The sequence below is a fragment of the Trachurus japonicus genome, chromosome 13 (assembly GCF_045865225.1).
Source record: "Trachurus japonicus isolate A0001 chromosome 13, Traja_1.0".
NCBI classification, from domain to species: Eukaryota; Metazoa; Chordata; class Actinopteri; order Carangiformes; family Carangidae; genus Trachurus; species Trachurus japonicus.
In genome coordinates, this window is record NC_140919.1 from 11,134,285 (window position 1) to 11,160,941 (window position 26,657).

The 26,657-nt window shown below is 44.1% G+C and overlaps 1 protein-coding gene across 1 annotated transcript; it reads left to right on the top strand.

Annotated features, from left to right (window-relative positions):
• Positions 1–1,306: 1,306 nt before the first annotated feature.
• Positions 1,307–16,683, top strand: LOC146975617 (protein NLRC3-like). The gene is made up of 10 exons (XM_085794832.1): positions 1,307–1,473; positions 1,561–1,770; positions 7,924–8,037; positions 8,451–8,529; positions 8,688–8,916; positions 9,070–10,867; positions 10,975–11,148; positions 11,240–11,413; positions 15,951–15,997; positions 16,136–16,683. Exons 1-10 carry the CDS (start codon positions 1,385–1,387, stop codon positions 16,666–16,668), a joined length of 3,447 nt encoding a protein of 1,148 aa, XP_085650958.1. The 5' UTR covers positions 1,307–1,384; the 3' UTR covers positions 16,669–16,683.
• Positions 16,684–26,657: the final 9,974 nt, after the last annotated feature.

Sequence of the window (26,657 nt, forward strand, 5' to 3'; positions counted from 1 at the left end):
ACATCTTAATGTACTAAAACTGAGGACATTTTTAATTTTTAAAATATATTTAAAGGTTATTATGCTATTATTTTACTGGTCCAGCCCACTTCAGATTAAACTGTGCTGTTTGGGGCCCCTGAACTAAATTGAGTTTGACATCCCTGCTCTAGATGATGTTCAGAAAGACAGTGAACACCTCAACACACATCAAATGAGTCACAGGCTCCTGCTTCAACAGCTACTGTCACTGTTCTATACAGTTACTGATAGGCTACTGAATGTCCATCAACACTGATTATTAATACTGAACAGTTCATGGTCTTATCAGGGTTTTCCTGAGAGTTTATTGATTATTGATTTGACAGTGTTGAATCAATGTTCAGCATCGTCTCAGTAACTGAGTACAGTACATTTATTGCACTACAGTTGTGAGTTTCCTTGAGTATTTCCTTATTGTGCTACTCCCTGCTTGTAACTCATGACAGGTGAAGCTACTGGTCACTTTCCAGCTGCAGAAAAGTCACACCCACAAACACTCTGGGTCACTGATCATTGGGGGGAAAAATCATCAATATTTTGTTGAAGATTCTTTTAGAGGTTGTTCAGTTGTTCAATCAACATTTTCAAGCAGAAATTCAACCCTCTCTAACACATTGTAAATAAACACAGGGGCCCAACAAGCTGCTTTTCTGTTTACATTATACACAAATAACTGTCAAAGCCAGTATTCATACATCATAGAATACTCTGATGACACAGCCTTGTTAAGTTGACCCGGGATCCAGACATATCAATATACAATACAGAATTAGCTGATGTTTTTAAATGGTGTGAGTAACACAACTTATTGTTAAATGTCAGAAAGATAAAGGAGTTGATCTTCGACCCCAGGTCAGAAGGCGACCACAGCCCTGTGCATCATTTGTCTGTATTTTCTGACATTTGATAGAGCAGACGATGAATGGATCGACAGAGACAATAAGTGTCAGTGGCAGCTCGAGAGTGTTTTTCTATCTTTGAATGTTGTGATAGTGGAGCTGTGAGGTGAAATAAGTTGAGGCCCAGTTGTTGTGTGGAATAATCAGCTGTAGCTTGTAGCTTGAAACAGTCGTCCGTGGATCATGTTGCTGGGCTGCTCTTCACTTCACTGCAGCTTCATGACGCCATCTAGTGGACTGATAGTAGAAGTACAGAGCAGCTGATGGCAGCTTCCTCTTCTTCACTGCTGTGTGACTGCATTCAACTGACACTGATATGAAGCAGAGAAGAAGAGCCAGTCAGTGGAGGAGCAGCCGGAGACATGATGGACATGTGAGCTGCTGTGCAGATGAATGATGTGTGTTTCCTCTGCAGGTGAAGCTACAAAGTGTGTGTGAGCTGATGTGGATGTGACCTCAGCAGCATGGATCAGTGTGAGGACAGAGAGGAGGGAGCCCCTCCCTCTAAAACCACTCTGTGTGGGGGACGTCAGAGCCAGGCCACAGGTCAAAGGTCAGATGAGCATCTCTAACTGTCCATGACTCAGATCACTGCTCCATCATTATTCACACTTAAAGCTCTGTGTGTGTTGTGTTCAAGGCCAGAGCAGCAGCACAGGCTACAGTCTCCTGGACCTGGACCTGGACCTGGACCTGGACCTGGACCTGGACCTGGACCTGGACCTGGACCTGGACCTGGACCTGGATCAGGACCTGGACCTGGACCTGGACCTGGATCCAGCTCTGTGTCCATGAAGAACGACATCTCCATGGATCGTCCTATTAACTTCAGCCAATCTGTTGATGGAAGGTCAGAATTAAAACAGTCAGAAAGACTTTTCTCTCTAGAAGTCAGTTGTTGTGTTTTTTACAACACTGAAGATATTTTTTTATCAGTTTTTCTCCAACAAGCACATGTATCAGTTGTGTTGTGCCGGCCCTAGCATTTTGGTGGCCCTAAACAAGATTTTTGTTTGTGGCCCACTCTAAGCGCAAACACCAAATCACATACACTGCTTAAAACTGAATACAGACATATTTGATAGACAGATGTAACAATACTGAAGTGTTTTATGTCTAATCTTCCGCTCTAAGTACACTGAGGCCAATTTGTCCTAGAACACTGTATAAAGAAATAAAAAAAATTCAAATCCCTTGTGAAAACACTCCTTCAGTCATGAGAACAAACTGTTTAGGTGCTTGAAATAGGATATGAATACAGTAATATATAGATAAGTGTAGAAAACAAGTCTAAAATTACATTTTGTAAAATCACTTTTTGAGCATAAATGTTGTCATTCTGGCATTCTATTTTCACCAAATGTCTCAAATGTGAGATGAAAGAGGCTGAATATTGACTTCAAAGCTTCATCAGATTTTTTAAAATGAGAAATTAGCTTTTTTTCCCCCTTCAAACAAAAATATTTACTAAATAAACGGAAAACACACAATTTACATTGTTCATATAATGTGTGTTGTCACTGTGTCTGTGCTGTGTGAAAGGTAAAAAAAAAAAACTTTCTCATATATAGATTTTTTTTTTTAATAATCATGCTCATCAGATGAGTCAAAACTTTCAGCATCTGAAGCACCGTCATCACCGCTTCTCTCTCTCTCTTAACGATTCTGCGGGTTTGAAGCTTTGAAGTTTGAACCATTGTTTTAATTGACAGGTTCGGTCTCCTCTGCCGTCTCTCTCCATGCCAGCCGCTGTAGGTAAACCATGGAGCTAAAACTGTGATAGGAAGGACCTTAGTGATCCCAGAGTGCCAATTGGTTGGCCGAAGTTGACTGACAGGCGATTCAACCAATCACGTATGCTCAAGTTGACGGACAACGGATTCAACCAAGAGGGGGCGATGCGTGCACCATGCTCTGTTATTGGCTCTCAAACCCTGGCTGTGAATAACATAGGTTGCCGAGGGCGGGTGTTATTTGAAAGAGGAGAGCCGTCCCTCGGTCACGGGAGCAGTTAAACGGCGTAAAATGACCGAAATATAAACAAACCGCGCCGGTAAGCGCGCCGACCTCAGTGTTAAAATGACTTGAATTGAACCCCAGTACCTTCTGATCATGTGGCCCCACCTGACGGCTGAGGCCCTAAACAACCGCATAGAGTGTTTATGCCAGGGGCCGGCCCTGGCCTGAGCGACCAAAGCGTCAACTGCGGTCGGCCGCGCTTCCAAAGAGTCCAAAGCATCACCAAACGAGAAGTTGAGCCTTGGTTAACGTTAGGGTAATTAGCGGTTCGGCGGCAACCTGTCAGAATAAAGATGTCCGACCTTCGCCTTTTTTTTTCTTTTTTTTGTCCTTCAGCTCCCCAATGACCAGCACAATCGAACTGTGATGTCAGTCACGTGACGAGCGACCAAAGCAGCTAAAAATATTTGCCGTTTTGAAGCGCACCCTTGAGCGTTTTTGGCGCTTTGGAAGCCTTTGGTGTGAACACACAGTTAAACAGGAAATAATCACTGGGTTAAAATCATCATTTCATCTGCACTAATTGTTCATGGTCTTGTTTCCACCTGGTGGAAGGAACATGGTGATGTTGGCTGCTTTGAGGTGTGCAACAGGGCGAAGGACCGATTAGTGATTTCTAGTGAGTTCAGAGTGATGTCAGACATAGAGAGCAGAGACAGAGGATCAAATCTGTTACTGGAGCTGAAGCAGAATCTCAGCAGCTGCTTTTTACAGGAGGAGACGAACAAATGTCCATAAATACTGAGAGAACGAGCAAAACTCAGTTAAAGATAGAAACTTAAACTCATCTACAGAACAAAACTAACAATATAAATGACATTTTCAGAGGTGAAAAATCATTCATCAGCATGGTTTACAGCTTTTATACAGGCTGTGACGACCCCTGTCATGGCCGTCTGTGTGAGTGTGAAGTCTGGTAGGTGTGTCTAAGACCTGTGTTTCTCCGAGGTTGCCATGGAACCTGAGTGACTGATTGCTGCCTGATGTGGAGCACCTGGGCCCGGTGCTCTGCAACTACTTAAGCCCTGCCTCTGATGATCTCTTCCTCTTCCTTTGCTTCGATCCAGCAGCTCCACCAGCCAGCTCCTTCTTTTTGTTGTTTTATTTCACATTACAACATTCACACACATTACGTTTCCACACGCATCCACATTCACACTACTGATATCACTGACTTACACATCTCACCTGTTTGTATTGTTTACTTAGCACATTTTTGTTAAATAAATTATCATTTTTTGCTCCGCCGTTTGCGTCCCTCCCTATCCTTTGTTGCAATCTCTGAGCCGGGTTGTAACAAATGGGGGCTCGTCCTTTGGCCTTGGTTGCGCGTTAGTTTAATTGTGTTTTGGTTGCTCAGTGCGTTGGCGGTGATTTTTTGCCACGCATTTGTTTAGAATGCGCATTTTGCAATTTGCTCGTCCGAGTTTCAGTGTCAGCTGCTCTTTTTGCAGCTGGTTGTTTGTGAGATGTTGCTACTTAGTAGATCCGTGCGTAAAAGTTTGTAGTGCGCATTCGTTTGGATAGGGAGAAAGTGGACGCGATACACTTGGGCTGTTGTGAGTTTATTTGGTTTGTGTGAGTTAGTGCTCTTACCTTGCCTGGGAGAGTAGGATTGGGTCTGGAGCTGTTGAGGTGTTTGGCCGGGAGCAGGTGGTTTTGTCTGTGCGTATAAGTTTGGGACTGGAGTTTTTCCTTGTAGGCTAAGGCGGCGTGCTCCTTTGGGTGCGTTGCTGGGGGGATCTGTTAGTGTTGTGGCCACGCGATTGAAGCTTTGCTTGGGAGCACATCCGTGGTGTTCAGAGGGTTGTCAGCCTGCTGGTCGCCTCTCTGACCCATCGGGCTGCAGTGCATAAATACCCGCCGTAGGTGCTGCATGAAGACTAGGGGGGGAGTTAGTAAGTTTTCTGTAGGCAGTTAGCGGGGAAACTCCGGTCCGGTGAGTCCACGTTGTTGCGCACTGATACTCCGCTTTGTTTCCTGTGCTTTTGGGTTATATTTCATGTGTTATGATGAATTCTGAGTGTCAGGCGTTTGTTGCCGCGCCATCCGTGGAGGCGTTGGAGAGCTTCAATAGGGACCAGTTGTTGGCATTGGCTGAGTACTATTCTGTGACCGTTAAAGATAAACGTGTCAAGGAAACTGTGAAAATGGCGTTGAAAGTTAAGTTGGTGGAGTTGGGAATTTTCCCTAAGGAGCCAGAGGTTAAACAGGTCTCTGCGGCACTCCTTGCAGGCTCACAGGAGCTGACTTTTGAACAACAGAAAGAACTGCTTTTGCTTCAACTTGAACATGAAAAACGGAAACAGGAACTTGAACTGAAGAAACAAGTTGATGTGGAAATGATTCGCCAGCAGACAGAGAAAGCAAAGTTAGATTTGGAGGCGCATCGCCTGTCCCTCATAGAAAAGGGGCACAGAGCGGCTGGAGAGGTAGGTGGACAGTCGTCACGGGTGCGCAGTTTCGATCCGTTTAATCTGAAGTTGTTGCCACAGTTTAATGAGAAGGATCCAGATTCTTTCTTCGTCTTGTTTGAACGGGTCTCAATGGCTCGGGGCTGGTCTGAGGCGGATCGTGTGCTCCTGCTTCAGTGCGTGCTCACGGGGAGAGCGCAGGAGGCCTATTCGGCTCTCAGTGATGGGGACTGCTTTGATTACGCAAAAATAAAATCTGCTGTGCTTAAAGCGTATGAATTGGTGCCTGAGGCGTACCGTCAAAAGTTTCGGTCCTGGGAGAAGCGACATGGACAGACGTACGTTGAGTTGGCCAGAGATTTGACGTCTCAGTTTAAGCGCTGGCTTGCAGCGTCAAATGTTTTCTCTTTTGACGAGTTGTGTGATTTAATGGTTCTTGAGCACTTTAAGGATACTCTCCCCGATCGTGTTGCAACTTATATTTGTGAGAGACCTGTTTCCACTGCTGCCGCTGCTGCAGTTGCAGCGGATGAGTTCGTTTTGCTCCATAAAGTACATTTGAACGAGCGCTCTGGAGCGCACAGTGACTTCAGCTGGAGAGGCCGTCATTATGATCCTGCTGTGGCTGATCAGGTGCTTTCGGGACGACCTTTGCCCAGGTTTGATTCCAGTCTGAAGGGTGATTCTGTCAAGGATAACATCTGTAACTATTGCAAGGAGATTGGTCATTGGAAGGATAGATGCCCACTGCTGCAAGCTAAAAGTAATGGGGTAATGGCTAAAGTGAGACCAGTCGTTGCTTCCGCACCTGTCAGGAACTGTGTTTCTGATTTACCTTTGTCTGGGGTTTGTGATCCTGACGTGTGGGCTACTTATCTGCCGTTTGTGAGAGAGGGGTTTGTGTCGCTGAAGGATGGTGGTAAAAGAGTTCCTGTGAAGATCCTTCGTGACACTGCAGCTTATGACTCCTACATCATTGATTCCTTGTTGCCATTTTCAGCATCCTCTGCCACTGGTGACGTTTCACTTAGCCGGGGCCTTGGGATGTCTGTTTTGCCTGTGCCGATGCACAAAGTTGTGCTGGAGTGCGAGTTGGTGCATGGTGAGGTGTCAGTTGGAGTTCGTTCAACGTTGCCAATCGAGGGCGTTCATTTCATTCTTGGTAATCGCTTAGCTGGGAAGTGCGTGTGGGCAGATCCACCGCCGTCACTTTTGTCAAGTCCACCTCTCTCTGAGGGCAAGGGCCCAGAGGGTTTTTTGGCCTGTGGGGTCACCGATTCAGTGTCAGTAGTTGGGGAGGATGAGGAGCATTCAGTGGTTCCACCTCTGTCCACATGTCCATCGTCTGTGTTGGTTGGTAAACTGTCACAAGTGCAGCAGGCGGTGTTGTTTTTCAAAGGTCTGCTTGGCTGTGTTGGGTTTCTTGCATTGGCTCTGTGTGTTCTCTGTTTTGGGTTTTTCACGTTTCAGATAGGCGCATGTCAGGTCGGCTCAGGTGCCGTCTTTGTTCAGCCGGACCATGGAGGTGTACTGAGGCCAGTTGGGATTTTTCCAGATAAGTTTGTTCGCTCCCGGCAAAACTGTATGGGAGAGAATGATTGTGGTCTGCTGGCGTTTTTGCAGTGGCTTAGGTGTCCAAGTCAGGGTTGGGCGCGCTGGTCATTGTTCTTATGGTCCCTGGTTATGATCCAGATGTGTGTTGCATCTGGGACCAGCCAATGTATTTCCTAATGCCTTGACCTGTACAACTGTGTGTTCATGTAATGTTTGTACTCTGCTCTTGCTTCGTCTCCTCTTCAGGCTGACTCTTAAACTGCTTCTCAGGTACCGGAGTTGCCGAGGATGTTTGTGGAGGGTGACAAGCAGGTCAGGTTACATTATTAGATTGTGGGCACAGTTGGCGTTTTCACATGATTTACAATTGTAAAATGATTATGGTAATCACATTTTGGATGCATTTCCTATAGTGTATTTTGTATAGTGTACTTTGTACATTTACTTTCTTTTCATTGTATTTTGAAATTTTGAGCTGTGGTTTGGGGTGTGTGAGTGGCCAGTGTCCCATTTGGGGCACTGACTTTATGGGGGGGGGGTGTGACGACCCCTGTCATGGCCGTCTGTGTGAGTGTGAAGTCTGGTGGGTGTGTCTAAGACCTGTGTTTCTCCGAGGTTGCCATGGAACCTGAGTGACTGATTGCTGCCTGATGTGGAGCACCTGGGCCCGGTGCTCTGCAACTACTTAAGCCCTGCCTCTGATGATCTCTTCCTCTTCCTTTGCTTCGATCCAGCAGCTCCACCAGCCAGCTCCTTCTTTTTGTTGTTTTATTTCACATTACAACATTCACACACATTACGTTTCCACACGCATCCACATTCACACTACTGATATCACTGACTTACACATCTCACCTGTTTGTATTGTTTACTTTGCACATTTTTGTTAAATAAATTATCATTTTTTGCTCCGCCGTTTGCGTCCCTCCCTATCCTTTGTTGCAATCTCTGAGCCGGGTTGTAACAAGGCAAAAAAAAAAAGTTGATTGATTTTTGTTTTTTTATTGTTGTTTCAGGATCCATCAGCAGAGACCAGACTCTCCTGAACCCAGCTGTCTGTCTTTAAAGAGCGACAACTCAAAGGACTGCGTGATTAACTTTAAAGGAGGACGTGGATCAGCTGATCAGATGTAAGCTGTAACTAACAGTCAATACAATACATATTTATTTATATAGCACATTTAAAAATACAACCCAGGTTGTCCAAAGTGCTGTACAATAAAACACACAAGCAAAACTAGTGGCAATACAACTAGATGGGATACAGGTAATGTACCTACAATAAAAACATGCAATAAAACAATAAAACACGAGTGAAGACATATAAGACTAAAATGCCATGGAAAAGAGATGAGTTTTTACTCAGGTTACTGGTTACTGGTTTACTGGTTATTGTAGAAAAGAACCAGTTTGTACGACGTGTTATTGGACCAGGTCTGAAACCAAAGTGTCTCTGTCTGTTGTGAATGTCCTCAGGAGACATATAAAGCCCATCTTGTATTATCTATCTGTACTGATGTTCACTTGACTGATTCCTCCACAGAGTGGACCAGGAGAGCTCAGAGGTTCCCAGTGCTCAGTCTGCCCAGCAGCATCAAACACACCTGGACTCCATATTTATGGTGAGGACATGTCCAACAGCTGCTGTTACATCTGTTGTTCACAATCATCTCCATGCTGCACTTTGACACCAGTGGATTGTCAGTCTGTCCAACATGGATCTGATGTTTGGCTCCATGGTTTTAGTTTGATGCTGTCACTCATAGAGTTTCTGTTCCAGCTGCTGGAGGAGAACATGGTCACTTTTGTCAAGAACGAGCTGAAGAAGATCCACAAGGCTCTGAGTCTAGATTACCCAGAATGCTCAGGGAATCAGAGGGAGGATGAGGAGGTGTTGGATGGTGAGGATGAAGAGCAGAGGAGAAGCAGCAGAGAGGCATTAGTGAAGATCACAGTGAACTTCCTGAGGAGGATGAAGCAGGAGGAGCTGGCTGAGTGTCTGCAGAGCAGTAAGAGGATTTCTGTAAAGATTCAACATGATGGACAAATGAGACGTTCACTTACATCAACACATGGAGGGAAACATGTTCACATAGTCGTTATTTAGAGGAATTAAAATGTTATATTTTCTTATTGATCTAGTTTCTTGTGTTTTCATTCAGAATATTTTGCTCCAGTTTGTGGACGTAAACTCAAATTTGCCCTGAAGAAGAAGTTCCAGTGTGTGTTTGAGGGGATCTCTAAAGCAGGAAACCCAACTCTTCTGAACCAGATCTACACAGAGCTCTACATCACAGAGGGAGGGACTGGAGAGGTCAATGATGAACATGAGGTCAGACAGATTGAAACAGCGTCCAGGAGACGAGACAGACCAGAAACAACCATCAGACAAGAAGACATCTTTAAAGCCCCACCTGGAAGAGACCGACCAATCAGAACAGTGATGACAAAGGGAGTGGCTGGCATTGGGAAAACAGTCTTAACACAGAAGTTCACTCTGGACTGGGCTGAAGATAAAGCCAACAAGGACATACACTTCACATTTCCCTTCACCTTCAGAGAGCTTAATGTGCTGAAAGAGAAAAAGTTCAGCTTGGTGGAACTTGTTCATCAGTTCTTCTCTGAAACCAAAGAAGCAGGAATCTGCAGGTTTGATCAGTTCCAGGTCGTCTTCATCTTTGATGGTCTGGACGAGTGTCGACCTCCTCTGGACTTCCACAACACTGAGATCCTGACTGATGTGACAGAGTCCACCTCAGTCAACGTGCTGCTGACCAACCTCATCAGGGGGCAACTGCTTCCCTCTGCTCGCCTCTGGATAACAACACGACCTGCAGCAGCCAATCAGATCCCTCCTCAATGTGTTGACATGGTGACAGAGGTCAGAGGGTTCACTGACCCACAGAAGGAGGAGTACTTCAGGAAGAGGTTCAGAGATGAGGAGCAGGCCAGAGAGATCATCTCCCACATCAAGACATCACGAAGCCTCCACATCATGTGCCACATCCCAGTCTTCTGCTGGATCACTGCTACAGTTCTGGAGCAGCTGTTGAAGACCAGAGAGGGAGGAGAGCTGCCCAAGACCCTGACTGAGATGTACGTCCACTTCCTGGTGGTTCAGTCCAAAGTGAAGGAGATCAAGTATGATGGAGGATCTCAGACAGATCCACACGGGAGTCCAGAGAGCAGGAAGATGATCGAGTCTCTGGGAAAACTGGCTTTTGAGCAGCTGCAGAAAGGAAACCTGATCTTCTATGAATCAGACCTGAGAGAGTGTGGCATCGATATCAGAGCAGCCTCAGTGTACTCAGGAGTGTTCACACAGATCTTTAAAGAGGAGAGCGGCCTGTACCAGGACAAGGTGTTCTGCTTCGTCCATCTGAGTGTTCAGGAGTTTCTGGCTGCTCTTCATGTTCATCTGACCTTCATCAACACTGGGCTCAACCTAATGTCACAACAACAAACAACATCCTGGTGGTCTCAGGTGTTTGGAGACAAATCAACACATTTCTATCAGAGCGCTGTGGACGAGGCCTTACAGAGTCCAAATGGACACCTGGACTTGTTCCTGCGCTTCCTCTTGGGTCTTTCCCTGGAGACCAATCAGACTCTCCTACGAGGTCTGATAACAAAGACAGGAAGTGACTCACAGTCCAATCAGAAAACAGTCCAGTACATCAAGAAGAAGATTGAAGAGACTCCCTCTGCAGAGAAAAGCATCAACCTGTTCCACTGTCTGAATGAACTGAATGATCGTTCTCTAGTGGAGGAGATCCAACAGTCCCTGAGATCAGGACGTCTCTCCACAGATAAACTGTCTCCTGCTCAATGGTCGGCTCTGGTCTTCATCTTACTGTCATCAGAAGAAGATCTGAACGTGTTTGACCTGAAGAAATACTCTGCTTCAGAGGAGGCTCTTCTGAGGCTGCTGCCAGTGGTCAAAGCCTCCAACAAAGCTCTGTAAGTGAGGATATAGTTGGATTTATTCATCATTATATAAAAACACATTTTTTTTTTCAACAGGTCAGATGTTAAATTCCTTTCTTTCCTCATGATCATCTCTTCAGCCTGAGCAGCTGTAACCTCTCAGAGGGAAGCTGTGAAGCTCTGTCCTCTGTCCTCAGCTCCCAGTCCTCTAGTCTGAGACACCTGGACCTGAGTAACAACAACCTGCAGGACTCAGGAGTGAAGCTGCTGTCTGGTGGACTGGAGAGTCCACACTGTAGACTGGAGACTCTCAGGTGAGGATCCATCAAGCTGTTTATCTAATGACACTTGAACACAGCAGCAGGTGTTGACAGAGGGTTCCTGTGTGTTGTTGTGTGTGTTCAGTCTGTCAGGATGTCTGATCACAGAGGATGGCTGTGCTTCTCTGGCCTCAGCTCTGAGCTCCAACCCCTCCTATCTGAGAGAGCTGGACCTGAGCTACAATCATCCAGGAGCCTCAGGAGTGAAGCTGCTGTCTGCTGGACTGGATGATCCAGACTGGAAACTGGACTCTCTCAGGTATGGAGAGTCTGCTACAGCCACACACACTGTCTGATAGAGGAGGAGGAGCTGGAACATTTTCTATGGCCCCGTTCACTCCTGGTCACACCTGGTATTAACATTGGTCTCAGGTGATCAATGCATTGATGACATCATATCTGACCACTCAGATCATATCTAGAGGTGGTGTAGGGTATGCCGAAGCTCCGCCCCCTCCACTGATGTCCTCTGTCACAGTCTCATTCGTCCCAACACAGTTTATACTGAAACCTCCCAGTTGGGAGGGTCGGGGGAAAGACGCACACTTATCAGTGATTAAAGATTTGATTTGAAGTTACTTTATAATAGCATAGCATAGGGTGACGAGCTTCCGGTGCGCATGGAGTAGTCGAGTCCAGCCGACAACAAAAGATGATGCACAATGATCATCAGATCTTCATGGCACAAAGACGGGATTTCAGCGAGTTGACCAGCGCACTCAGCGCCAAAGAGGTGAAGTACAGCCTGCGGTTTCCAGCTAAGCTTCATGTTCATTACAACGATCAGGTAAAGGTTTTTACCTCCTCACAAGACGCCAAGTCTTTTATAGAACAAAAGCTTAAACCATAACAGACTGTATAGAGCCTCCTCAACGGAGGAAAATTTAAAAAAAAAAAAATCAAGATCTCTGGCGGTCTGCGCAGGCTACCCTTCCCGTTAAAGAATGGCGGGTTCAACTTGTCACTTAATTCTTTTTGTTTTTTTTCCACCACGGAGTGACTGTGGGATGCTTGGAGAAAGACTCGACTGCGGGCCATTCGCCCAGTGACTATGGGGTATTTGTTTGTTTGTTTTTTCTATGGGGCGGGGTGGGTGGTCAGGGTGGGTGTGTGTGTGAGAGTGTGGATGTGTGTGGAGAGGCGCTTAACTCAGCACTTCAGTCTTTTCTTGTCCGATGCAATGTTATCATCACAAGGTTAAAAGTGTTTTTGAGCTTTGGACTACTGTTATGCTGATCCCTCCAGACTAGCCTATGTCTAAAACCAACAAAGATAAAATCACAATTACTTCATGGAATGTGAGAGGCCTTGGGAATATATAAAATGTGGAAAGGTGTTTTCCTATTTGAATTCATTGAAATCAGATATTTTATTTCTTCAAGAAACTCATACAATAAAAGATACTGAACATAAATTAAAGCCTAGATGGATCTCTCAAGTGTACCATGCACCCTTTTCATCTAGAGCAAGAGGAGTAGCTATTCTGTTTCGCGACAACATTCCTTTTTTACTTAAATCCAAGGTTATAGATCCTAATGGGAGATTTATAATAATATCTGGTCAGATTAGCTCATTTCCAATTACTTTGTTGAATATATATGGTCCTAACTCAGACGATCCCGCTTTTTTTCGTATGGTTTTTGAATTACTCCCTGAAGATGGAACTTCTAATATTTTTATTGGTGGAGATTTTAATTGCTATGTGGATGCTCTATTAGATAGATCATCCCCTAATCCTCCACCAACAATTAAAGGGATAGTTCACCCTAGAATGATATTTCGCTCATTATCTACTCACCCTCATGTTGACTAAGGGCTGGAAGAATTATCAGAGTCCACCGTCCCTTCTCTGAGTTACAGGGGGTCTTGGCGTAGCAGTGCATTTCAATGCCACGGTAGCAAAGGGACACCAGAGCTCTTCGTAAAAAAACACACACAAAAAAACATCCAAATACCTCCATGATGCTCGTATGTAATGTCCGTCTTGTGCTGAAGCCCCAAATTGCGTAATTGTCCCGAAAAAAATTAAATAAGTCCACATTCCAAGCATGTTTGTAGCATTAGCTCCTAGTATCTGTTGTCCGGGCCTTCCGCTGCCAGCGCGCATGCGCAAGGTTCGCACACCGACTGAGACTCGAGTCGGTCTCAGTGCGAACCTTGCACTGCTACGCCAAGACCCCCTGTAACTTAGAGAAGGGACGGTGGACTCTGATAATTCTTCCAGCCCTTAGTCAACATGAGGGTGAGTAGATAATGTGCGAAATATCATTCTAGGGTGAACTATCCCTTTAATACAGTTCCACTATTAAACAACCTGATCAAATCAAGACACATGGTAGACATCTGGAGAACAACATCATGACAAAAGGGAGTATTCATTTTACTCACATGTCCACAAGTCATTCACAAGAATTGACTATTTTATAGGGGAAGCTGGTCTAATACCTGACATCAGCAATATACAGTATCATACCAGACTTATTTCTGACCATAGTCCCATTACAATGCAACTGCAGGTAGCTTTTTCTAAGCTGAAATTCAATTGGAGATTTAACCCACTCCTTTTGTCAACATCAGGAAAATTGAGTGACTTTTTTAGAAATTAAAGCCACAATGAGAGGATTTATTATGGCTTTCGAGTCATCTACGAAAAAGGAGAAAATGGTTAATCGAACAGGAAATCATCCAACTGGAAGAAGCATATAAAGCTTCACTTTCTCAACATGACTATAAGATTTTAAAATTAAAAAGTGAATACAATTCATTCCTGGAAGGTGAAATTGGGAGTTTACTACAAAAGAACAAACAAAAACATTTTGAACTAAGTGACAAACCCCAAAAGTTACTCTCTAGACAACTTAAAGGTGAAAGGGCAAAAACTAATATTCACAAATTACAGTCAATTACTGGGCAAATACTTATCGACTTACAAGAAATCAACAATCAGTTTAAAGAATTTCATTCTAACCTTTATATGTCATCTTCCACTGCAACAGAGGAAGACTACTCGCAATTTTTTAATTCTTTGAGTCAACCAAGTTTGACCAGCCAGCAGTCTCTAGAAAGACCATTCTCTGCGGCTGAGATAGCTGAAACAATCAAGTCATTTCCTGCAGGTAAATGTCCTGGGCATGACGGGTTTGGGGCTGAGTTCTACCAGGCATTTCACCATATTTTGACACCTTTATTGCTTAGGATGATCAATGATTCCATAACAAATAAAACATTTACACCGTCTCTTTATGAGGCAAACATCTGTGTCGTATTGAAAAAGGGAAAAGATCCCAGCAATCCATCTAACTATAGGCCTATCTCCCTGCTTAACCTTGACCACAAACTGTTTACAACGGTATTAGCCACTAGATTAAACAAACACATAGAAACAATTATTCATGCAGATCAAGTTGGCTTTACACCTGGCAGGCATTCTTTTTTTAATGTGCGACGTTTGATGAACATTTTGTATTCTGACAAGAGGGACTATATCAATGGAGCTGTCCTGACACTGGACGCCCAGAAAGCCTTTCATTCTATTGAATGGCCATATGAGGTTTGGTTTTGGGGAAACTTTTGTAAATTGGATTAAAATGATTTATCATTCTCCTAAATCCTCTGTTATAACAAATAATATGAAATCAGGGCCATTCAGTCTACACCGAAGAGTACGACAAGGAGATTGTCTATCTCCCTTGCTATTTAATATAGCACTAGAACCCCTGGCAATAGGGATAAGAAGTCACCCTGCATAAGAGCTATCCCAGTTAGTACATCAGAAGCTCTTGTCAGCTTGTACGCAGATGATTTAATTGTCACTCTAATGAACCCCAAGGAGGACATCCCTCACCTTTTTCAATATATTAGCTCTTTTGGTAAAATTTCTGGTTACAGTTAGTACACCATAAATTGGGCCAAAAGTGAGCTTATGTTTATTGGTGAAAATATTGATTTGCAGAACTGCCCAGTGAAAACTGTACAGGATTATATTACATATCTCTGACTCAAAATATCTAAGAGTCCTAAATCATTGTTAAAATTGAACCTTATTGAGGCTGTTGACAAACTGAAATCCAACATAGAATACTGGAGAACCCTACCACTATCTGTGATAGGCAGAGTGTAAACAACGTCACGCGGTTCAGCACCTTGGACAGCTGCGGGGGGGAGGGTGTCGGAACAGCGGTGTTTCGAAGTGGGGGTATTTCGGAACAGTGGGGTGTCGGAGTGGAAGTGTGCCGGAATGGAGAGCCGTCCCCCCTTCATCCACTCACTGCTGCTGTGCCACCTGTGGAGTTTTCTTCAAACACAAGTTGTATTCACACTCAGTGTTTCTCACTAAACTCACTGTGTGTTTCACTGAGCTCTAACAAACATGTTGAGTGTGTTTCCTTCCTCATCAAACGCTGAAACCATCCACTGTTCACAGCTGCACTCTTCTTCTCCTCCTCCTCCTCAGCCTTTCTTGGTGCATTGCGGGAAATATGGGCTTGTTAGCGCCACCTGTTGTGTCGTCATCTCTGTGCAGTTTGAGAGTCAGAGAGTGAAAGTGTGTGTCTCACACTGAAGTGACATCACATGGAGAAAACACATGATGAAGTGTTTCCTCCTCGTCTCCTCCTGCTCTGTATCATCACTAGATAAAGACTCCAGCTCCTTCTTCTCTGTGCTCAGTGTTCATCCAGACATACCAGCCTCCATGTGAACACAGTGATAAAACAGTGTGTGTGTGAGAGCCATGTAATGTCCATGTGTGCATGCTGACAGAGAACGTGCTGCTCTGACCCCCCTCCTCCTTTCAGGGTGCAGCCTGCTGGAGTCCAGTTCTTGACACCAGGTCTGATGAGGTGCAAGTGTAAGTGTGTTTTTACTTTGAGCAGCACATTCAACCATCTTCACACTGTCACATCACTGACGTCATGAGTCTTCATCAAACTGTCAATAACTGATCACATGATCAATAACTGCAGCTGTGTCTCTCCATCAGATTCCTGTCGACTCACAATCAACACAAACACAGTGAACAGAAACATCAAACTGTCTGACAACAACAGGACGGCAACACGTGTGAAGGAGCGTCAGTCATATCCTGGTCATCCAGACAGATTTAACCCGTTGCCTCAGCTGCTGTGTTCAACTGGTCTGACTGGTCGCTGCTACTGGGAGGTCGAGAGGAGAGGAAGGGTTTATATATCAGTGAGTTACAGAGGAATCAGCAGGAAAGGAGACGGTGGAGACTGTATGTTTGGAGGGAACAATCAGTCCTGGAGTCTGTTCTGCTCTGATGGTGGTTACTGTGTCTATCACAATAAAATAAGGACACCTACCTCCTCCTCCTCCTCCTCCTCCTCCTTCTCTGACAGAGTAGCAGTGTATGTGGACTGTCCTGCTGGCTCTCTGTCCTTCTACAGAGTCTCCTCTGACTCACTGATCCACATCTACACCTTCAACACCACCTTCACTCAACCTCTGTATCCCGGGTTTAGACTCTGTCCTGGTTCCTCAGTGTCTCTGTGTTGAGTGAATCAGAGTCTCCTCCTGTCACAGAAACCTTCTCACTGTTGAACAGACAGTTCAGTCTCTACATGTCTGTCTCTCACTCACGTTTTCACATTCATGTATTAAATCAGTTGGTTTGTTTTAAACTCTTCTCAGTGATACTTGTAAACTTCTTCCTCTTCCTTTAAAGATGGAGGCGTTGATTATTACAGGACAAAAACCACGGTGACTTTTACTCAGCTGCTGATGAAGGACAAGGCCTAATATCACCAAGCTAAAAGTCTCTGAGGAGAAAAACACATTTTAAACAACTGGAAACAAACATAATGTTGTATGGACGCTGAATAGAATGAATTACATGTGATTTATTTTTCTTTGTGTTTTCACTGAATCAAATAAAACAATGTGAATCAGTTTTATATGTGATGTACAGATGGAAATTAGCCCTAGTGGCTAAATCTGGTACAACCATCTCTTCTTTGTTCTAAAATTGATTAATGGTATTGTACACTGTCCTGTAATAATAAACTAAAAACTAAACATGTGCATTTCCTGATTCATCTCTGTCCTTTAAATTATCTAGTGTGAAATAAATGAAAAATGTAATGTAAAAAAGAATAAGTAAATTAATTAATTAAAGCAGAAGTAAGTGATATATTTGTGTTAAAGCTGGCCTGTGGAGTTTATACATATAAAACAATGTCCGTTACATTGCAGCCACTGCCAAACGACTTATTAGGATGATCATTGAACGCATCTCCACCACATAACAGTCCCTGGTTTACCCAGGAGCGCAATTGCCTCTGAGGAGCGACTTTCCCGCGCTGTCGCACAGGGAATTACGCATGCAACGCAACGTTCGGATTTGACGTAGGGTTTAGAGCGCTGGTAAACAGAAGAGAAGAACATGTTATCTTATTTTTGTCTAGTCTGATATGCAGCCGGTGGAAGCACTGCCACTGCAGCCACCGGAGCGGAGGAGACCCGACGGCGGATTCGTCCCGCCCCCCTCCCCCCCGACACGCACTGCACCGTAACTGGAGAGATCCGCCCGGTGAGCGCGTTCAGAGTCGACCACCGTACCCCCCCTCTCGCTGACCTCCGCGGTCCTGGACCGCACAGGTACCAGGAGACCAAGACCCCCTGTCATGTCCTCCGCCTCTCTGATCCGCCGCTAGTTGCAAGAGCCCCGCGGAGCCCAGTCTCTCCCTCCTCTCCCACACTTCAGCACCTGTCCTGGGCTACAGCTTGGCTCGCTCCACTGTCCTTTACTTTTGAAGTAGCTATAACTAATAATAATGCAACGTATAGCCTAACTATACACGCGTATGAGTGATCAGAACAGTAAATTGTTTACGCTACTTTTAAAAGGAGTAAAGTCATTTAAAACGAGGAGCGAGCCGAGCCGACACGGTGCAGTCTATGGGTGCAGCCCAGGACAGGTGCTGAAGTGCTGATGAGAGGAGTGGACAGACCGGGCAGGAGCAACCAGCTGACGTCTCGTCAGTCCTCGGCCGTCTTTAATGTCCCGAGACCTCTTTCAATCCGTTTAAGGTTATTTGTTTGTGTTTAGGGAGGCTATATTTGCTTAGAATATTTTTTGGCAACCAGAAAAGCAATGTTTGACCTGGCGTGGCGGCGCCATCACACTCGCTCGCAAAAAAAAAAGACAAGAAAAAAGGAAAGAAAAAACGCACTTACACACATTTTGGAGGAGGGAAGCGCGTCACAGCATCATTTTTATTAAATCATAGTTTTCTCTAAATTAAGACAGTGTGCGGGACTATTTTTCACCCAGCCCCCCCCCCCAAAATGTAGGCCTATGTATAAAAATATGAAAATAAATTGCGTGTAGGCCTAGATATCGTTTAGGGATTTTTTTTTTTTTTTTACTAAACGTTTACAGTTTCATTCCGTGTAAACGTTTACACATGTATAAGGTCACACCCCTAAATAAATGCCAAAGCTGAATGGCCACAACTTTTTTTTCTCTTCCTACTTCGCCAGTCACCTGGTTGCCTGGTTACCTGCACTTACCGTTCGGGGAGGGAGGGGGGGGAAGGGGGGGGTTCAACGTCATCGAACGGCGCAGGCTGACTGTTGCAGTAGCCTACTCGAAAAAAAACACGGCTGATGGCTCGTAATGAGCAGAACTCCACAGGGCAGCTTTAATATAAGTCTTAAATAGTTATATCTTCCGACAGCAATCACTTACATAGAGTGTTTGGTCTGAAACACGGGTCTCTCAGTCCCTCTGCTCTGCTCTGAGCCGAAGAGAAAACATTTATCGTATCCTACAGTTTTTATCCAATGAGGAGAGAGAACGGCATGCAGGGCTGTGTGTGCAGCCAAGGAACGCCGTGAATGTGGCGACGTAGGGACGAGGACTGTTATGGTGCGTTCAAGGAAACTCGTATTTTTACGACCGTGAAGTCGTACCAGTTCGATCTGGTACGAGTTCACCGGTCGGAAGTTACGAGTGGCCGTTATAGTGACTTTCACCGGTAAAACAGGTCGGAAAAACACGAGTGGGTTGCCTGGAACGCTACAAAGTCGTAAGTCGTGACTTGAAGCTGTAATTTACGATTTCAAAAGCCTGCCTGGAACGCAGCATTAGCGAAAACGACCGGACCACTTACTTCTGCTTTAATAAACAAACATTACGTGTCATGTACATGTTTACATTTATTATTTTGTGATTTTGTTTTTTATTTGTTCATTTACTCATCAAGTTTTGACAAAAATGTCTCTTCATAGGTGTCGACGTCTTATTCTGAAGTTATTCACTGCTACCAATGTGTGACTTTTCCTTTGAAGGCGAACAGTCCCAATTTCCGACTCCACTTCCTGGTTTATTTCTCATTACAAGTCCAGACTCTTCTATGGATGTAAGGACACACACACACACACTGTTGTGTTGTGTTTGTATGTGTATAGTTGTGTCTAATGATCATAGTCAGTGTCTTATTCAGATGACTGGGTAAATCGATGAGAATTATTGATCATTAATCAGATTTGACTGTAATAGATGTTTGTGTATGTGGAGCAGCAGTTCACATCACGTCTCCTTCAAACAGCTGCTGCTCTGCTGGCTTCATTTAAAATCTATTAAAGTTAAATTATAGTGAGACTGTATCATGAATAATATATGAGATGTAAATGAAGTAACATGATGCACTTGTGCAGTGGTTTGTTAATTCACTTTAACCAGTTGAAACAAATGAAAACACAACGTTAACAGATAAACTGAACTGAACTGTTGAAACTGCATCCGACTTTTCCGAGCAGGTCAAGGTGACAGCAGGTTTGAGTCCAGTTCCAGGTCGGAGCAGCACAACAATGACGACTAAAGCACAGCACGACCTTTAGCAGGTTCCACTCTCTGATGTCACTGAGTACGGTGGCTGACGAGGACAAACGAGCTGCAGATTCATGCACACAAACAAGAAAATACAAAACAAACACAACAAGGAGGTAAAAACAACAACAACAACAACTTAAAGGACAATTCCAGGCAAATTCAACCTGGGGCTAAAGTCTCTTAATATTTTAGGTCTAAAAGTCTCACTGAGAGTCAAGTTGACACGTTCAGTATGTTTACAGGTAGAATAAACAACATCCAGACTTACTCTGACTGCTGTGAAGACGTTGTGGCTCTGAGTTGATATTCCTTTGTTGGAAAAACAAACAGGAGCTTCAGACGACCTGTAAACATGTTAGCCCTCAACTTGACTCTCAGTGAGACTTTGCGAGATCGGTCCGCTCCTATTATACGCTGCTGTAGCGATGCAGGAACAGACAGAACTACTGCAGAACAGGAGACATTAAAAAGAAAATCTGATGATTCATTCTGTTGGAGCTAAAATATTAATAAACTAGAGCCCCAGGTTGAATTTGCCCGGAATTGTCCTTTAAGAGCTCCAGGCCTGTAGCTGAAGCTAATGCTAACACTTACTGTATTGTCATACTCTGGAAGGTCAAAGGTCAAAGCCCAACTGTTTTGTTGTTTTGACTTCCTGTTGCTCGTTGTTTTATTTGTTTTTTTCTGACAGCCCGTCGCCGTGGCAACGTACGACCGACAACAACAACCCATCATAATGATCCTGTGAATTGATTTACAAATGCACTGACAACTGATCCACTACAAGAGAGAAACATGTTCCTACTCAGATACATTTACACTGAGAGAGCACTTTTATTAGGAAACACCTGTTAATCAGCCAATCACGGTGCAGGAGGAGCTGTTTAGTTAATGTTCCACTTCCTGTCACCAAGACCTGGTCCGGTGGATCTGGTTCTGGATCTGGATCAGAGTCTGGATCCAGTAGAACAAGACCTCAGCAGCATGAATGTGAAAAAGTGACGTGGTGCGTTCAAGTCGACTCGGAGCAAAGCTTCAATGTGAGGAGGAGATTTAAGGTCAAAGCTGTGGAGTTCCTAATAAAGTGCTCACTGGTGACGGGCCAGGATCTGGGCAAGGGGCCGCTGGATGAGGGGCAGCTCGGAGACGGGGATCTCGGCGAGGGGGAGCTGCCACAGAGCTCGTACCTCATCATTTTTGTTCATCATTTTCTTTAAACTCAGGTTTAAATCAGCTTCCTTCCACCAGATGGAGCCAAACCAACAGCAGCAGGACAGAGGGAGGTGTGGTTGGTTAATGTCAGAGAGAAACTCAAACATTAACTGGTTTGAGTGGAAAACTCCCAAACTCAGGTTATTTATCATCACAGATGAACATCAGTCAGGAGGATCAGTGACATCACATCCAGCTGCTCCAGATGTTTGTCACCATAAATAAACGACTTCAGCTCAGACACATAAATCTGTTGGATTCACATGAACTGAACTGAAGTGTGACACGTTCACCTGCAGCTCAACGCTCACCTGTTCAGACTGGACTCTTTGTTTGTTGTTACAACCTGCAGGTGTGTGTGTAAATAAATGTGTAGATTTCTATGAATGAGTGTGTTTACCTGTTTAAATATTTTATCATGATAACAGTGTTTCTAAATGTGACTAAATCATATTTATACGAGTAGTTTATTCCTGATAAACATCGTTGTTCATGATAACTCTGTTTGACACAGATGTGACTTCCTCTAACTTTCACTCTGTGCATGTGGAGCCGTTTCCTCTTCAGCTGCAGCCGTCGTCTGTTTTATGACTTTGTTATAAAAGTTTCCAGTTTGAAACCTGCAGGTCTGAGGTTTCAGGTCTCAGACTGATGAGGATCCAACTCACATGGACACGTCCCACATTCCTTCTTCTTCTTGAATTATGATGTGTTATTAGATATTAAAGGGGCAACACTGAACAACAAAACAATAAGAGTATACATGGAAGTAGGTGGAGATCTGAGGCCTACAGCTCATTTCTTCTGCCTGCTTTCTCACTCACTTCCTGTTTCCTCAGTCTCACATCCTCATGACACAGAAACATGTTGGACATTAAATTAGATTATTTCACTCCAGAGGATAAACATTACAATAAACGTCATGTTGTCAAATCAGACCACCAACTGACAGTCTGTAGATTAAAGTGGAGCCAAACAATGAAATCAAATTAAACATAATATCCAACTGACAAAGCAGCACATTATCAAAGAAAGAACAAAAAACAAACACATTAAAGCACAACTGAAGAAGTGCAAAAGGAAAATTGCTCAAAAGAGGAAAAACACTACTACTACTACTATAGCTAAGAAACAAAAACCACTCTCTCAGGAAAAAAAACTACTGACAAATAAAAAGTTTAACAAAATATTAAAATACAAAACCTGACAAGACAGAGGGCATGGAGGCAGCGCTGGTTCTCTGACACACGGGACAAGACGAACTGGCACAGAACAAAGAGAAACACAGACTATACACACACAAAGTGATGGGGAACAGGTGGAAACAATCAGGACGGGGAAGACAGTCAGACCAGCAGGAAACACCCAGGGGGTAAGGGACAAGATTTCTTGGACATGACATACTTGCTTTGATTTCAGGTCACATGGCCTCTGAGACGCTGAGACGACGTCCGTGATTTTCTCTTCTATGGCACCTGAGTCCTGAAACAGGAAGACGACGGAGATTAAAACCTTTGATGGCTCAGTTTTGATCTAATGAAGTTTAGTTTGAATCCTCTGATCTGAGTCGTCTCAGTCTCAGTGATAAGAACCGATGTTCAGACTTTTTTGGTGCAGGTGAACTAGAAACTGTCTGATCTCATGTAGAAATTATGTAAACAATGTGAATGATTTTAAAAAAAAAATCTAATTTCTACATTATTGATACACACAACACTGTAAGAAAACACTGTGATTGGCACGGCCGCTGCCTCGGCGTCTTGTCTCTTCACGCTAATTTTTGTCCTGACATTTTCACAAGTCCTATCAACCTGCACTTCCAGCCTGTGCTATGATCGGACCACGCTGCTACAAATTAGGAACTCTATGGAAGAGTTCAGCACAAACTGGGGCTATAACTTCTTACCTCCCCCATCTGTCTACGCTGACCTGTCACTCGGAGGGCTGTTGCTACCTCCACTCCGGAGAAGGCTGCGGAAACGCGGATCCAGGGCCGGCGTCCAGGTGTGGCTGAGGCGGAGCAGGCGGCTCTTTCCTGTGCACGGCCGGGTGGAATCCACGAGCTTCCTGCGTCCCATCTCCTTGCGAGCGCCTGAGGAGGACAACGACCCTCAGCCCCTACCCCGGTATTCCCAGGTCTACCGCAGCCCCTGCTCATGGCGTGCCATCGCTCCGCGAGTCAGCTGTCTGTCAACAATCAGACCGCAATCAGCTGGTGGTGACGTCACGGTGCTTTCACGGTCCAAGATGGCCCTGCTTAATGCACGCTCCATTGCAAACAAATCCTTCGTCCTGCATGACTTTCTCATCCAGAAAGATCTTGATTTCCTCTTCCTGTCTGAAACCTGGCAGCGGCACGGGGAATTTGTCCATCTAAAGGAGCTGTGTCCCGCGGAATACTCTTTTGTTGCTACACCCCGCCTCACAGGACGTGGCGGGGGCCTCGCTGTTGTCTTCCGTGAATGCCTCAAAATTAGGTTGGTGAACTCTGACTGTTTCCCCTCGTTTGAGCTTCAAGTGACTAAGATAAACGAAAAAAAACCTTTTTACTGCTTTTTAATCTATCGCCCTCCTGGCCCAGTTACTGGGTTTTTATCTGACTTCACTGAACTCTTAACTTCTATTATCAAATTGGAGAAGGTTTTAATTATTGGTGATTTTAATATCCACATTGATGATCTGTCATCTTCTACTGCTGCTGAGTTTCTAAATATCACTGAGTCTTTTAACCTCGTGCAACATGTCTCTGGTCCAACACACAGTAAGGGACACACACTGGACCTTATATTTTCATATGGATTGACCATTGAAAATCTACATGTAGAGGATCTTCTTGTCAGTGACCACAGCTGTGTCTCTTTTGATATGGAATATGTTGAGAAGCATATTCCAAGTAGGGTTCAAGGAAAGAAACGCTTTATAAATCAGTCTGTTGTTGAGAGTTTTATTTCCTTGTTTGATGCTGAGTCTGCCTCAAACGTTGATGATGATGATGATGATGATGATGATGATGATGATGTTGTTGATGTAAATTCACTAGTACAGTGTTTTAATCTTCGATGCAAGTCTATTATTGATAAAGTAGCTCCAATCAAATCAAGATCCACCTCCCTAAGGAAGCCCTGCCCCTGGATAAATGAAGAGATTTTAAATCATAGGAAAAGCTGCCGCAAGGCAGAGCGGCTGTGGAAAGCATCGAAGCTTGAGGTTCACAGGCTATACCTCAAGGATCTGAGATTAGCATTAAACAATGCACTAAAGACAGCAAGAACTGCCTATTTCGCCCAACTTATCTCTATTAATAAGAGAAATCCCAAGTTTCTGTTTGAGACCATTAGCTCTATTACATCCCCTACTGTCCCCACTGCCCCGGTCTCCTCTATGACGGATTGTAATGCTTTTGCCAGTTTTATGGTAAACAAAATCAAGGACATCAGGGCCAATTTTTCTCTTACTGTTCCAAATCCTTGCACTATTCAGCCTCCCCGGTGTAACTGGTCCATGTTTTCTCTGGTCTCACTGCCAGACATCAGTGCGATCCTTGCCACCATGGCTCCGTCCTCTTGCCCTCTGGACATACTCCCGACATCACTGTTCCTTAAAACTTTGGGCTCCACTGGCCCCTGCATTGTAGAGATCATAAATCAATCTCTCCAAACTGGTGTTGTTCCAGATTCCTTTAAACAAGCAGCAGTGGAACCTAAATTAAAGAAACCAAACCTGGATCCTGCTGATTTGAAAAATTATAGGCCCATTTCAAAGCTCCCTTTTCTGGCCAAAATTATGGAAAAGGTAGTAGCTGAACAATTAACTGCCTTCATTGATGCAAACTCTATCTTTGACACCTTCCAATCAGGTTTCAGAAAAAAACACTCCACCGAGACAGCCCTAATCAGAGTATCAAGTGATGTCCTGATGGCAGCAGACTCTGGTCAATATACAGTCCTGGTATTGTTAGATCTTACCGCTGCATTTGACACGGTGGACCATAAAGTCTTATTAAACAGACTCAGAGACACTTTTGGGATTACAGGTACTGTTTTAAATTGGTTCAGGTCTTATCTGACTGACAGGAGTTTTTTGGTCCATGTCAACCAGCTATCATCTGACCTGACAGGGCTAACCTGTGGGGTCCCACAGGGATCAGTACTTGGCCCTTTTCTCTTCTTGCTTTACATGACCCCTCTTGGACAGATTATCAGTGAGTTCAGTGATGTCTCTTATCATCTATATGCTGATGATGTGCAGCTCTACTGCTCCTTCAAGCAGAATGAGCTGCACAAACTAGACAATTTAACTGCCTGTTTGACGGCCATCAAAAAATGGCTAAATGACAATCTTCTTCAACTAAATTCTGCCAAAACTGAAACACTGATTATTGCCCCAGATAGTGCCATCCCCCCCATAAAGCAGCACCTAGGTCAGTTAGGTCTTTCTGTCCAACCAAGTATACGCAACCTAGGCGTTGTTTTTGACAAGGACATGTCCCTGGACCACCACTGTAAACAGTTGGTGAAAAATTGTTTCTATCACTTGCGTAATATAGCGAAACTGAGGTCCATGATTTCAAGACCTGAAATGGAGATGATAATTCATGCTTTTATTTCATCTCGCATTGACTATTGTAATGCTCTTTTTATGTGTTTTAACAAAAAGGCTGTAAATCGCCTTCAAACCGTGCAGAACGCAGCTGCAAGGCTCATAACTGGATCCAAGAAAAGGGAGCATATCACCCCAATTTTATATTCCTTACATTGGTTACCAGTAAATTTTAGGATTCATTTTAAGATTTTAGTACTTGTTTTTAGAGCCCTCCATGAACAAGCTCCCTCGTACATCACTGAGCTGCTGAGACCCTATTCCCCCTTACGTTCACTAAGGTCATCAGACCAGAAACTCTTGATGGTCCCCCGCACCCGTTTTAAAACACGAGGTGACTGCTCTTTCCAGGCCTGTGCCCCTCGCCTTTGGAATGCTCTACCATTCACCTTGTGCAGTATAGAGTCCACTGAAGGTTTTAAGAAAGAACTTAAAACCTATCTTTTTAGACAGGCTTTCAACCGATGTTGACGTTGTGGAGCCTCTGTAAAGTTTTCCTGAAATTGTGCTGTTATGTATTTTTTGTTGTGATCTCTGTACTGTATTTTATTGCATTTTACCCTTGTTGTAAAGCACTTTGTGATTTTATCTATGAAAAGTGCTATATAAATTAAACTTACTTACTTACTTACTTACTTACTGTGCTATTATCTATTAAATCTTTCATCTCAGGTTTAAATAATCTTCTTTCCACCAGATGGCACCAAACAAACAGACACAAATTAGCTGTATTGTCAATTATTCAGACTTACTAAAAAGTTACTGAAATTAAAGTTTAAATAACTGTGATCTGACGAACATCAGTACATTTTGCTATGAAGCTAGCATTAGCATCACT